The sequence below is a fragment of the Phoxinus phoxinus genome, assembly GCF_949152265.1.
Source record: "Phoxinus phoxinus genome assembly, chromosome: 3".
Lineage (NCBI taxonomy): Eukaryota > Metazoa > Chordata > Actinopteri > Cypriniformes > Leuciscidae > Phoxinus > Phoxinus phoxinus.
Genome location: NC_136878.1, coordinates 24,917,117 through 24,931,799, shown reverse-complemented (window position 1 = coordinate 24,931,799; position 14,683 = coordinate 24,917,117). Strand labels below are relative to the sequence as shown.

The following is a 14,683-nucleotide window of genomic DNA, read 5'->3' as shown; positions in this document are numbered from 1 at the left end:
TATTCCTGAGAAAGATTTGGAATACTTTCCAAGTTCCAGCTTTCTCAATTCCCTGATCTCACTCATGAATCCAGTTTTTTTATTAAGATTGTTTTATATATATATATATATATATTTATTTTCACATTTTATGTTTTATATTATATATTTTATTTTATTATATGTTTATCACCCTGACATGATGTCTTAAATAGGCACACAAATGTGTTAATAACAATTATTGTTATTATTACAATTGTAATAATACTAATACATGAATTACTAAAAATACAATAATTTATCAGTCAATTAATTAATTAAATCTTCTCCTGACCTTTTCTTTTTCTTCTAGGGACGGTGTATAAATTTCAGTCGGATGCAGCATCAATAGACGATCGTCTCCAGTCTCTGAAATACTTTGACTTCCAAGTATATCAGATGGGACAACAGGAAAAAAAGCATCATTTCCTCGAGATGACATAGCTTCTTTGGCCACTTTAAAGTATCTTGGTGCTTGCGTATTGGCTTTCCAAAACTTATAATTCTGGTATCTTTCAAGCTACTGAATGGCAAGCAGATGACTAAATAGATTAACCCCAAAAAAGTGTCTGATTTTTGCAGCCGATCTGGTTAGCTTTAATGCACAGCAAAGGCTTTTTCATGTTCTGACCATATTGTGCCTTCTGAGGAAAAAAACGAATTTTATGGACACAGACGGAGGCTATTTCAAAAAAGAAAAAAAAAGAAAAAAAAAAGCAGAATGAGATGAGGCTCTTTGCCGTTGGCTGGGAAGTAGAACTAATCCCAGTAGGCTCATGGAGTGCAGAAGTACTTTGCCTCTTGGCAATGTCTCTTCACAAAAATCTCTCCAAGCCCACTATCGTCGGATGCCTAGCGGGGCTTCTTTGACTGGAGATCTTGTCATTTTAACACTGAGAAGTGCACACGCATGACAAATTGTAGACAGAATGCCCTAAGGTATTGGACACAGTAAGACTTTGCCCTTTAGTTTGTGAAGACACCTTTCTATCAATGCGAGGACAGCGCAGAGAAATTAATAGAGCGTTATTGCACCGCAAGACACCCTGTGACCAAAGCTTTCCGGCAAGGTTTTGAGGGACAGATTTAACTCTGGTGGTTGGTGCTTCCTCCCCACTTATTTGGCAGTCTGTTCTGTGCTCACTAATGCATAGACCGTCACAATCCAGAAACATGCCCCTCAGTTAAAGGGTTTAATGCATCAATACAACTGTCCATCCATCCGATCTCCAAAAATGTTGTGCTCAAGTTCTCTTGGGATAGGAATATCTAACTTTGATTAATGTAAAGGCAACTTTAGAGTTTTATCTTTTAAAAGAGGTCTGACCACTTTTTTTTGTAAAATTAAGGAGTTCCTTAGCTGTGCTAACATGACACCCTCATCCAATATACTCGAAAGATCAAACCGAAAGGGGCGACGGACGGATAAGTATTGTTCATTTCCAGAAATTATCCACGTCGCACTCCCCCCTCCACTTGCACACAGAAAAGCGAGCAATATATATTTATTTTAGATTTCTTTAACGCGCTGTCATGACGACGATCGTGAATGATGTCAGTGTCAGTGGAAACACTGTGGGGGAGGAAGGGGGCGGCAGCTGAAGAAAAAGGCTCGAACGATCCAGTCACTTTCGATACGCTACTTCAGATGCAAAATGGATATTCGAGTCGAAATCTGACAAAGCGTGCCGGCTTTGACGGGAAGTGGTATAGACAATGACCAGTGGCTGGGTCAGTGGGATGTCTCAGTGCAAGCAGGGAAGCTTATCAAATGACACTAAAAATAAGTTCAACAACCATCAAGTTTGAGGGGGGAACAGAATGGGGCGCAGTCGCTCCCATTCGGTGGGCATGCAAGTGTGCAAGATGGCAGGACCATTGGGGGAAAAAAAGCCCTCGTTTAATTATGTCTTTGTTTCTATCGTCATAATTGTAGGGACGTTCATTATTGTTCCCCTCCACCCCCTCCCAAAAAAAGAAACATGAGGAGAAATACATAGAAAAGTTGAAACATTTATAATCATTCTCAGAGTGGCACTTACTGTACAAGTTTAGCTAATGCACTTCATGGATAGATAGGTGAGTGTAATTCAGCTTTTATTTCTTTTTATGTCACATATCACAGAATGTCAATTCAGTTTTAGTAAAAATTTGGTTAGGTATTTACATACTAGTGTCAACATGGCTTGATATGTTTACCGGCTCCTTACATGCTCAACCTCACCAGAGCTTCTGCTTAGTTTTCTCTTATTTGTTGTTTTTGCTCGTTTTATTTACCTTTTATTTTTATGTCTTCTTTTATGCATTTTACATTGTTATATTTATATTTTCATATTGATTGTGGTTCCTGTGTGTATGTGTGTTTAAAAACAAACAAACAAAAAAAACGTTTTGGGACCCATTAATGCGTGTGGGAAGAGAAACTGGTTGTAAACCTTTTGTATTTGCGTAGCAAATTGGATTCATTCTTTTAAGTGTTGAATTAAGCTCCAGCTAAATATATATATTAATAATAACTTATGTAAAAAAAAAAAAAAAGGAATGATAAAAAATAGGATAATTGCACCTGTTTTAGGTGCAAAAAAGTTTTTTATATTTAGAAATTGGATTTAAATTTTTTTTTAAGCAACTCAGTGATGACAACTGTGCACTATTTTTTGTACATTAAAATGTAAAGAAACAATGTATTAGTAAATATTTTTTATTTGAAATGAAAACCAGGTCAGGTTATTTTTTTTTATATATATTAGTACTTGCGGCCCTTGTAAATTTAGTGCCTCATGTCCCACTCCAGTCCGGCCAATGAATGTAATTTCAATAGTAATTTATTTTTTCCCCTAGTATACACAAGGCTAATTATCATTGTGTTTTTGTTAGAGATCCTTTTGTTTTGTTTTTTGACAATGTGATTCTTTGACAATGATTCTTTTTTCCCTGAAAACAATGGGTCTGCAGATATAAACTTCACTAGTGCACTGGTTAAAAACTACTTTTAAAACAGTAGTAGTGTACAGAAATAATTTGAGTAAAATTTACAGAAATAAAAAGAAACAGACAAGGAAAAGAAGTGGGCAGAAAATGTGCACTCACAATCGGCAGCACACTCTAAACACTCAGCATTTTACCTTTTTATTTTATTTTATTTTTTACAAAATTCACATTGACTTGCTGATTTGTCCCTTCCCCATATGAAATGATACTAAAAATAGTTTGATCCATTGCAGAAAGCTGGAGACACTCAGATTCACCATAAACAATTACACTATATGTTCACAATGTTAGTCATCTGTTTTTCTGCATTGTTGTCTTGCGCTGAAGTAATACACACCATACACACAAAAGCATTTAGCACATCTCATGTTCTCATTTTCCTTATTCAGCCATTATTGAAGTTTCAAACATTTTTGTATCTTTTGTATTTGCATTTTGCATAAAATAAATGGCACATTGTTTTTAAATGATCCTGTGTCCATTCTAAGCACTTGTCAGTATCTCTGAACTTTAATGATTCATCGGGCATCACACTTAAGCAGATTACTGCAAATGATTCTCCACAGCTTACACTCAGTAATAGTGAATTATTAAAAGCCATATTTTCATATGATAAACTGCTCTAAACCAAAACATCTGCTTATCTGTTTAATCTGACTATTAGCGGACTGACTTGATGTGTTGAACTCTTTTAAATACACATCTCTTCTGTAGCTAACATTATTTTGAATACACAGTTTACTTTGGTTCATTACACGTTCTCATTTAGGTCTATCTCCTAATTCTAGGCTGTGATAGGTTACACACTTAACTCATTGTTCTCAATCCTGCCAGTCGCACAAGGCCCTTGTTAAAAGCATACACTCAACCGTCATTAAACCTACAGGATTCCCACCTAACCCTGCTCTCAAGCTGTGCCTCATACCCCAGTAATGCGTGACCAGAAGCTTTATAGTGTTCAGTGCTGCTCATAATTTCCCCTTGAAATGAGGCGTAAGAGACGTTTCATGCACCTGGTTATGACCGTAAAACCACTTCTTTTAGAGTCAAAACTTGTGCCTTTAACACAACATTAGGTCTCAAAAGGAGATGTTCCACTTAAGCTAAGAAAACGCTTTGAGTTGAGTGGCATGGCTTATTATCACAGGTTCACACTGTCTGAAAGACGTTTTATGGGCTGTAAATGCTGAATTATAAAAAATGCTTAATTCATCTTCCAAGTTTGATGAAGTGGAACTTCAAACTTTCTTCAAAGACTTGTTGGAATGAAATGGTTAGTTCACCCAAAAATAAAAATTGTGTCATTAATTATTTACCCTCATTTTGTTCCAAAACCCGTAAGAACTTTGTTCATCTTCAGAACATAAATTAAGAGTATTTTTGATTAAATCTGAGAGCTGTATGATCCATCCATAGACAGCAACGTCATTTCAAGGGCCATAAAGGTTGTGAAGACTGTTAAAATAGTCCATGTGACTACAGTGGTTCAACCTTAATGTTATGAAGAGACAAAAATACTTTTTGTGCGCAAAAAAAAAAACGACTTTATTCAACAATTTCTTCTCTTATGTGTCAGATCCTTCATAACATTATATTTGAACCACTGTAGTGGACTATTTTAACGATGTATTTACTACCTTTCTGTGCCTTGAAAGTTTCAATGACATTGCTGTCTAAGGAGTGATCAGAAAGCACTCGGATTTTATCAAAAATGTATTTATTCCACCGGAGGAGGTCCACTTCTTTTTTTTTTTTTTTTTTTTTGCCTATTAATTTGCTGTTTGGTTATTTAATGCCCTCTTTAAAACTTAAGTATTACATTTCCTGGAAAATGTTTGTGTTGTCAAACACAGAAATATAATGTTTATATTGTCTAAAAGAGCATGGATGTGCTTTGTGAACAAAATCAGACTCGAAATCCCCTAACGACGGCCATAAAACAGAATCCTCACTTCCTCGATTCATGGAAAGGGCAGATTAATGCAGCTGTTCTCTGTTTAAGCTGGTCTGAGTTTACAGGTTATACCAGTTTTCACAGTTATCTAAGAATTGTGGGTTACGGTAATTAAACCCTGCAGAAACTAACCTTTCAAAGAGAAGCCGCTGGAATCAGCTGGTTTCTTTTAAGACAGCCTTGTTAGACTCGACACTTGATTTTATGCAATGCATTTCGAAGTGAATAAAACCAAATCCTGCTCATGCAGTGAAGAGTTTAACTGCACAATGCAACATGTGGAAAGTGCAGGTGGGGGATTAGTGTGTTATGGTATTTTACTCAATGTTAAAAAAAATTGTACTTAAATCAATTACATGGAGTTTTAGTGATTTTTCCCCTTATAAATGATGTTATGCAGCGTAGCTCAAAAAAGCAAAGCAAACCAACCATGAGGCATTTGCTGACACTGACGCCTGCACACTCACCTCAGTGCTGGGAGGGTTAGGGGTGGGCGAATCGCTCCGTCTGTTAATGCTAAAAACCAACATACGAGTGTCACTTCACTTTTGACTCCAGCATGAGAGCGAAAATATTGCTCTCTGCACAGCTTGCTACAAGAAATGACTGGCGTGTCTTTTAGCCAATCCAAAATGAGAAACAATAAGCCGCCACGAATGAGGGCGGAGCCTGCAGCAGCTCACAGAAGTCACCTTGCCTCTGGTCAGAAAAGTTCAGTTAATGGACATGGAAAGAAACAATGACCGGAGGTGATTTTTCTGCTGTTTTCAGAACCTTTGTGTCATCTGAAGCCCAGAACAGCTTTTAAAATTTCACAGCAGATGTTTGAGCAATTTGCAATAATATTTCAGGCTGCAACCGAAAAATGCTATAGTTAAAAGATTTCCTTTTATTTCCCAATTGCAGCATTTTAGCAGTGTGTTAGGGATCAAAAGGTGATTCGCTGTCAAATCAGCTGTAAAGCGGTCAGCGACACATGTCGGACAATGCTCTAATTGTCATTTATTAGGGCCGTTGGAAGAACGCAGACTATTCCAGTCGGGCCTAGCTCAGCCAACACCGCCCATAATCCAGCCTGCCCACCGCAGAGATGCACTGAGAGGAGGCGCTTTACTACCTCAGATGCTCCAAGTTCTCTAAGCACAAACATGGGCCGCCCACGCGCCCAGCAGCACCTCTCCCAGTCGCTGGCATCATTTAACATTACGATATTTTCCCTGTGTTTTTTTGACGGATGATGGGGCCTCATTGCTATGCAAGTGCCAGATGAATCATAAACCTATACCATATGCCATCGCAATTTGCTGATGGGACCAAGCTGTTTTGGTGGATATAAAATCCAGGGATTATAAATGCCTGATCCTCAGTGAATGGTAGAGGCACAAGGTGGGGTGAACGCAAGCCATCTTATCTAATGAATTGGGTCAGTGAGCAGCGGGGAAAAAGCAAAGATATAGCAGTATCAACCTGCTACCTTTACTTTGGTTAATCCTCAAAACAGCAGAAATGAAAACAAACAAACGGTTCAGTGATAACATGTTTATCACCTTCTTTCAACGTCAAAGCTTTAGGACAAACAAACGAATAAAAGAATAATCTGAATTATGATTTATTTTTTCAATAATTACATTTTGGTATCATTACTTCTTTGTGGACACATACACTAGCCTAGTGATCTGCATATATGCATAATAGTAAGAAATTATGATTATCAAGGGTGCATTAAATAGTCAAAAAAAATATTATTTTAAATAAATGCTATTCTTTTGAAATGTCTATTCATCCAGCAATCCTGACAAAAAATATTAAGCTGCACAGCTGTTTTCAACTTTGATAACAAATTTCAAAGTTTCCTGTGCTAGCACCAACTATTACATTTGTTATTATTAAATTGTTTAATTATTAAAATGTTTTCTGAAGAATCATTTTGAAATAATATTATTGTTGTTTTTACTGATTTGTATCAATGTGTAAGCCTAAGAGTTGGTCAAATCCTATGATCAAATGATCAAAAAAACATTTAAAAATCTAACAGACCCAAAGTTTTTGAATGTGAATGTCCAAAAAAGACAAAAGGCACTATAGCACTTAGTTTTTACAGTCCTGTTGCCCATGTGTACTTATTACAGTATTTACAATAACTTGGTAAGAAGACCCTGTACCTACACTGCTAAACTTAACCCCTGTAGTTACCTTATATTACCCAGTATTGTCTTAAGTACACTGTAAGTACACATACTGTAAAAGTAAGTGCAACCGAACAGCAATCTACATGACACTTGCAGCCTTGCTCTATTCCAAGTCTTCTGAAGCATACAAGTTCTTTTTACACAAAGCTGTCAAATTGCTTCAGAAGAGATATATGGACTAATTTTATTGTGCTTTTGTTCCTTTTTGGGGCTTGACAGCCTCATGTCACCATTCACTTTTATTGTATGTAAAAGATCATTATGAAGAAATTACCCCTAGTAATACTTTCAAAAGTAATACCTTAACCCGTATCTATTATTTAGTCACAAGCAGCACTACTGAAGAAATCCTGAACAACTGTAAAAACCTAACAATCATTTATTTACCCTACAAATCTGTTTCATTTATTCTACAAAATGCTGGTGAAATGAAAATACGCTAATCCCTCGGCTAACGTCACCTTCGCCATAATCCTTAACAGCCAACAGCTGCAATGTGTTATGTGATTATGATGTTCACAAAAACAGCCTTTGAAGCAGCCGCACCAGCAAACTGTTTGTTTGTGTGTATGTGCGTGTGTGTGTGTGTGTGTGCATGTGGATTAGTCATACCCCAGGTGGTCAGTGTTTCTCCAAACTAGGCGAGATAAGCTTGCTGCATAACGTATACAGTATATAGCTACAGTATCACAGATCTCCTTCTTTGGTATGTTTTTATTTATCTAACTTGAATCCATTAAAGCAGCACTCCACTAGATTAAGAGTCTTTGGTAGTAGCATTTAGATTATGTTATAATAACTAATATTATGTAACAAGCTCAAAGAACTTGTTGCCTTCATTGATCTTGTTTCCTGAACTACTTCAACTCCTTTGCTCTAAGCTGCACTGGCATCCATAACTCATGTCCCGAGCGGCAGAAGGCTGACCACTACCCTCCCAGTTTTAATTGAGCAGGTCTGAAGCAGACTTTATGTCTTACCTTTTACGAGCCAAAGATCCATTAAAGGCCGAACCGCTGTAATTCAATCATTTTCATTGTGGAAAATGTTCACGATCAATGTGATAGATTTCTTCATCAATCAATATTACATACTGTAGGTTCACAGACTCCAAGCCCTGAATAGAAGTGATCAAGCCATGAATTTCAGTTTTATGAACCCCATCTCTTCTAAAAGTTCATTAGTAAAGCCAGCTATGTGCTGATCTACGGCTGCATCAGGAAAATTAAATTAAAAACTGGACAGACCGCTTTTAGCATCTCTGTTTGTCACTATATCATTTTAGACCACTACATTCATTTGTACTAAACCTGTTTATAAGGTGTCAGCTTCTCAAAAATAAAGCACACCTGTTGTTTTCAATGTCACCTTCATCTCATGTGATAATGCGTTTAATAAATCCTTTTGTGTTTTGCATTTAGATCCTATTTTTGTCAGAATCAAATAATCTGTTATTTTTAAATCTAGTCTAAGCCTATCCATATTATCTTCAATAATTCAATATTAATCAAAAACTGTAAAACCCTATTCAAATCATAATTAAACCACAATACTTTTAGATAGATAGATAGATAGATAGATAGATAGATAGATAGATAGATAGATAGATAGATAGATAGATAGATAGATAGATAGATACTGTAAAGTAACATTACGTCTTTTGATTATCCTTTGATTGCACTCATAACATAAGCCAAGATTAGGAAAAAATATATTTTTTAAATCCTCAGATATGTACAATGAGATTATATCAGCAATAATATCCTACAGACTTTATATGAAGCCGAGAGAATCCCTTGATACCTGTAGTTTCAAGCTGTCTGTTCTTATATAGGGCAGAGTCCGGTGTGTTGTGTTTGCTGTGTAAGATAGACAGGAGCTGGAGGTTGGGGGTAGAGATCACTGACGGTCGCTCTCACCCCCTACCCCAGGGCACACCAGGTGAGAGGTGGAGAGAACGAGAGAGTGAAAAGGGAGAAAGAGAGACACACAGCTGTGGAGTGCTTTACAGGCAGGCGAGAGGGCCCTGCAGGCACATCTCATTATTTGAAGGTCATCCTTTTTCATACCACGAAAACCCAGTGACATGTTAAAGTCTGTCCCAACCAATCTGCTGGACCCCATTTGATGGTCAAGAGAAGTAAACAGCAGCCAGGAAACCGAAAGAGAATTACATGATGCCAATATTATTGTGTTGATCATCGTTTTTGTATATTTTTCTACAACAAGTCTTTAAAAAAAAGCAAAGGAAAAAAATTGTGTTCATGAAAAGGAATGAAATGTGATTTTTCCCCCCATTTTTTCAACTAAATGACACAAACTCAATGTAAACAATAAATGAGGGCTACATGCAGGGTCTGTACATCATAAACTAAAGAGGACAGTGGTATCTTTATTCTTCAGTGACTGCTCCTCAGGATGTAACCTAATTACATTCTAATTGATGCACTTTGACAATTAATTAACTCTAAAACCAAAGGCTGTTTAATTAACTGTCTACATACTGCATTTAGAGCAAGAGCGCTGTTATTGACTGAAGCACTATCACTGTTCACTACTGCCACCAGTGAAGTCATATGTCAGCACCGTACACTGAGCTAATTTACATCTGTGTTTTATACACTTCAAGTATTTATCCTGCTTTTAGAAGACAGAACTACACAAGTTACAGGTTCATGTTTTAGAAAAATCAACAGCCGTATTTTACACGATCCACTTTTACAAGTTCCGAAATAACAAGGCATATATTTACAGACTGCCCATAACACAGACTGCCCAATACAGTGTTTACTGGCAATGATTGTTTTATTGGCAACCGCTATGTGATGCATAATTTAGAGTCATAATTTTGAATATGCTCTTTTCTGCCTCAGCATGTATATTTCATCCTTGTGTCTCTCAGGTCATAAAACGCATCCATCCACCAGATCTGCGTTGGGTCACGACTCACTGCAGGCGCAGCGTGGATCTCTGCAAACAGATGCTCAGAATTAGCTATAAAAACAAATGCAGGGCTTACATTTACTGCAAAAGAAGGCTTCAGGTGTATTCATACTTGTGAAATCTGTAGAATCAAGAGTATTATAAATCTCAAAATCATGGCATATACATTTCTACGATGTACAAATTTGAAGATTTGTGTATATATCTCAGTATATTAAATCACTCAGTATTTATATTTATATTTTGTCATTACAAATATGATTTTAAATAGTCAGCATATAATTAGATGCCTAATGAGCATCTACTGTAGAAACACTGTAAAAATACACAACATATTACACCGCTAATACATATTTTTCTCTGATGTTTGCTATGTACTGTCCTTATATCTGCATACAAGCTTTTTCATAAGCAAAACATGGTATAGGCAATGAAGAAAGTTTGCAGGACAGGATTAGGTTTTTAGATGTTTAGGAATCAGCCTAAATACTTAAACTATACTTACTAAAATGCTGTAAATTGTTTAGTAAATTATTTGACATTGCTGAACTGAATCTGCAAAACTGAATACTGTAGAAAGTGTTTAGTTCACTTAAAAAAAAAAAGTAAACCCGTTGCTTATATAAACTTATAAAACTTAATCCTTAATTGAAAAAATTAAGTTATGTGTATTTGACAATTCCACATTACTTAATTTTTTCGATTAAGCATGAAGTTTATTTACTTATTATTTTAAGGCAAACATCCTGACTCAACTTTTTAAAGTTAAGTCAACTGATCACTTTTTACAAAATGACACAATTTAGAATAAACCTGTACGATTAAATGCATTCATATTTAGCAGAAAACGTATTGCGTTAATACTATCTGCTTTTAAAAAATGCTGTTAAATGTCAAGTATGAATATTTTACACCATGTTTAAATGATTTCTTAATAAATAAATCACTAATATATTAACAAAAAGATATGCTGTCATTTGCAATGCTTCTCCTTACATTATTGGATATATATGCTCTGCTGACATTGATTTTAGGTTCTAAAAATGCTTTAAAAAAAAAGTACACTTTTGAAATGCTGCGGATAGTGAGGAGAGAAGGATAAATGAGTGCTTGACATTGCCGGACAGGAAACTAGCAGTGGAAGAAATGTTTCTACTTGAGATTGGCCATATGGGGCATGCAGCGGGAAGACATTCCCACACAAGACAAATTGTTCTCTGAAACACAACGACCGTCTGGCTTTGCAAAAAAAAAAAAAAAAATGAGTGAAAAGCAATAATTTATGCACGGTGAAACCACAGAGCTCATTGTATGAGCTGCTTGAAGTCTTCTTTAATAGAAATCCATTGTGTTAGTGGTAGAAAAACATTGCTGCAAATTAATATTCCATGACTTTTGGTTTGGACTTTTAGAGACTGAGATGATATACATTGATTTGTGAGTGTTTGAGGTGGTCATATAGAATATGACTTGCAAGGAGTGAGAGGTATTTGTAACAATATTGACAAGATTCCCTATAAAAATGTCCCTTATTTAGTTAGTTTGGTCTTTTTATCTTCTTTTTTGTCAAAACACATCTGTAGAAATTCAAAGCAATATTTATCCTGACAAACAAACATCCTGTATTTCTCATCACAACATCTGAACGACAAACACAACAGCTTCTGATGCCTGGCAACGGCCACAGCACAGTGTGTGTGCGATGGCGTTGTGTGTCCGTGCCATCTTACAGATGTCTTTGTCAAAGCATCGCTGTGGTGACTCTACAGGCTGAGATGGCTACTCTCTTTCCCCCTGATAGATAGCATGAGACACACAGGGTGTTTGGGAGAGTCCAGCATCTGTTTTTCTTATGCAGCTGCACCAACGTGGATGGAACACTTCCAGTTATACACACCCACTCACTGTGTGTATGTTTGTGTGTTTACGCATGCTTAACTACTCAAGTGGTGAGACAGAACATTATAAAATACATCAAACTTAAAAATAAGAAATATATATATATATATATATATATATATATATATATATATATATATATATATATATATATATATATATATATATATATAATCTATTTAATATACACTACAATCCAAAACTGTGGAGTTAGTAATTTTTTTATTTTTATAATGCTTTTATTGAGCTAAGATGCATTAAATTTATCAAACTTGACAGTATATACTTTTATACTGTTACAAAAAATTATATTATAAATAAATGCTCTTTTTTGCACTATTAATCAAAGAATCTTGAAAAAATAAATGTATCATTGTTTCCACAAAAATATTAAGCAGCACAACTGTTTTCACCATTATTGATAATAATTTGAAATGTTTCTTGAGCACCAAATCGGAATACCATATTAGGATGATTTCTGAAGGATCATGTGACACTGAAAACTGGAGTAACGATGCTGAAAATTCAGCCTTGCCATTACAGGAATAAATTACATTTTATACAAAAAGAGAAAATGGTTATATCTGTTATGCAGACACTGCATAATTCAAAATGTGATGCTACATTCCACGGAGCACTGCAGTAAAACAAAATAACTTTTTTAGATTCCAAAATGTCAATTCTAAACATTTAAATAGTATGTTTCCCTTTCATATCGACGAGCATGTGCAGTCAGAACCGGTTTAATTGTTGTCCAATAGACCAGCAAGGTTCACTGCGTGCAAACATATTAAAATGATCTCTAGAACTGCCTCTAATAGTGTCTACTGCATACAGTACTTTTACCAAGCACCATTGCGGCACAGCTGTTTGTTGTGCGGCCCATCAGCCACAAGGCATATTTTCACTTCACACAAACACTGAAGCTGACCAGTAGATGCAAAGAAGCCTATGTCAGCAGTCTGCATATTTTCCGGGCCTATTCTTTTTCTTCCTCTGGAGGACAACATTCACACTCACTCTGTCTCCTAGACCAGATCGGAGAGGACAGACGGACTCCTTGACTGTCTCCCAGAGACGGAGGGAAAGAGAGGGAGAGAAGTGTCCTCTCAGCCAGTGACATAGGGAGAGGGGCTGACACTCAGTGTATGTGACAAGGCCAGTCCGGAGTGGAGGGCCCCCTGCAATATTAACTCTCATTTGGAGCAGCTGTGGCTGAGAGCATGAAACATTGAACAAAACAGCTGCCATGGATCCACTGCCGTCCTGCCAGCTTGCACTGTCTGTTAGTGCGGAGCGAAAACACACACGCATACACAAACAGACACAAACACACACACACTGGACCAAGTTCACTTAGAAAGCTGCATTGGAAAAGGTCAGTGTCACAGTCTAGAATACTGAAAGGTCTAGAAGCTTCCGGTAATACTCTCTGACTCTGCAGAAAGGTCTACGGCGGCATGCCGTTTAAATCTGAGAGATGGCATACAATAAAAGTGCATTCGGTGGAGATATGTTTTATGGCATATCTTCACTTTGTTATATTTTAGTATCATTGATATACTTTTATAGTTTTTGTTAATATTTTGAATTAGATTTCATTTTATATTTTCAGTTCTTTATATTTAATTTTTTCAGATAATGTTTATTTGAAGTCACAATTTTTTTTTAAATGGTTTTAGTTTTAGTGAATGATAAATCGTCACCTTTAGCTTTATACAATACAGATTGTTTTAAAGCAGATTTACAGTGATAACAGTAAAATGATGGATTTCGGCTGTCGTTCAGCTGAAGTCAGTTTAGTGTTGATTCAGTTCCGTTGTAAAGATCATCAGTTATTAAATTAGTTCATTTAATCTATGAAGCAGTTTTGCAAAAAATAAAAATGATGTCATCGTCCAGCTCAGTTCAGTTATCATTCAACAGCATCGGTACAGTCAGATCAATAACACTGTTGAATATTAAATGTCCCCTAGCCAGAGGCGACAGTTGCAAGAAACTCAAACTCCATCAGGTGACAGAATGGAGAGAGAAAAAAACTGGGAGAAACCAGACTCAGTCGGGGGGCCAGTTCTCCTCGGGCCAAAGAACAAACACGGTGTGATTATGATTCAGGCTGCATCACAAATCAGAATTCATTTAAATATTCACCCAGTTCCTTTTCAACCCAGTATGGCACAAAAATAAATAAACCTGCAGAAGGTATAGAAAAGACATTGGGAAGAAACATTACTGAAGCACTTTGACCAATGTCCAAATCTGTTTAAGCTTATGGTGATTAAATCAGAGATTTTCTTTTTGATGCCAATGACCCAAAATATGATGATCCCCTTCCAGATATATAAAGGCAGCTACTGTAGACAGAACCATATGAGATACAGATAGTGTGTTGTTAGCCATTTTTATTTTATTTTATTGTATTGAAGCTATTGTAATAAATGTAGAAACCTGTAGAGAAATGTAGGAATCTTTTCTTTATGTCTTCCCTCATCCTCATCATTGGTACTCGGTATAGTAAATAACCATCTTCCAACCACCAAGAACACCTTAGCAACCACATAGCAACATGTTAAAAAACTACTCAGATCACCTTTATAACTGCATACAAACACCTTGGCAACCACTCATCTGAACTGTAAACAGAATCAGTTCACTAGAAGAAGAAAAAAACAGCTTATAAATGTGATTT

At 36.2% G+C, this 14,683-nt stretch overlaps 1 protein-coding gene across 3 annotated transcripts in view; it reads left to right on the top strand.

Moving 5' to 3' along the window:
• antxr2a (ANTXR cell adhesion molecule 2a) overlaps nucleotides 1-2,632 on the top strand; it is a 115,141-nt gene extending 112,509 nt beyond the window's left edge. For all 3 annotated transcript variants that reach the window (XM_079606733.1, XM_079606735.1, XM_079606734.1), the window contains one exon: nucleotides 332-2,632. In XM_079606733.1, the coding sequence (XP_079462859.1) occupies nucleotides 332-370 (39 nt within the window). In that variant the 3' untranslated portion in view covers nucleotides 371-2,632. The remainder of the gene's footprint in view (nucleotides 1-331) is intronic.
• The last annotated feature ends 12,051 nt before the right edge of the window (nucleotides 2,633-14,683 follow it).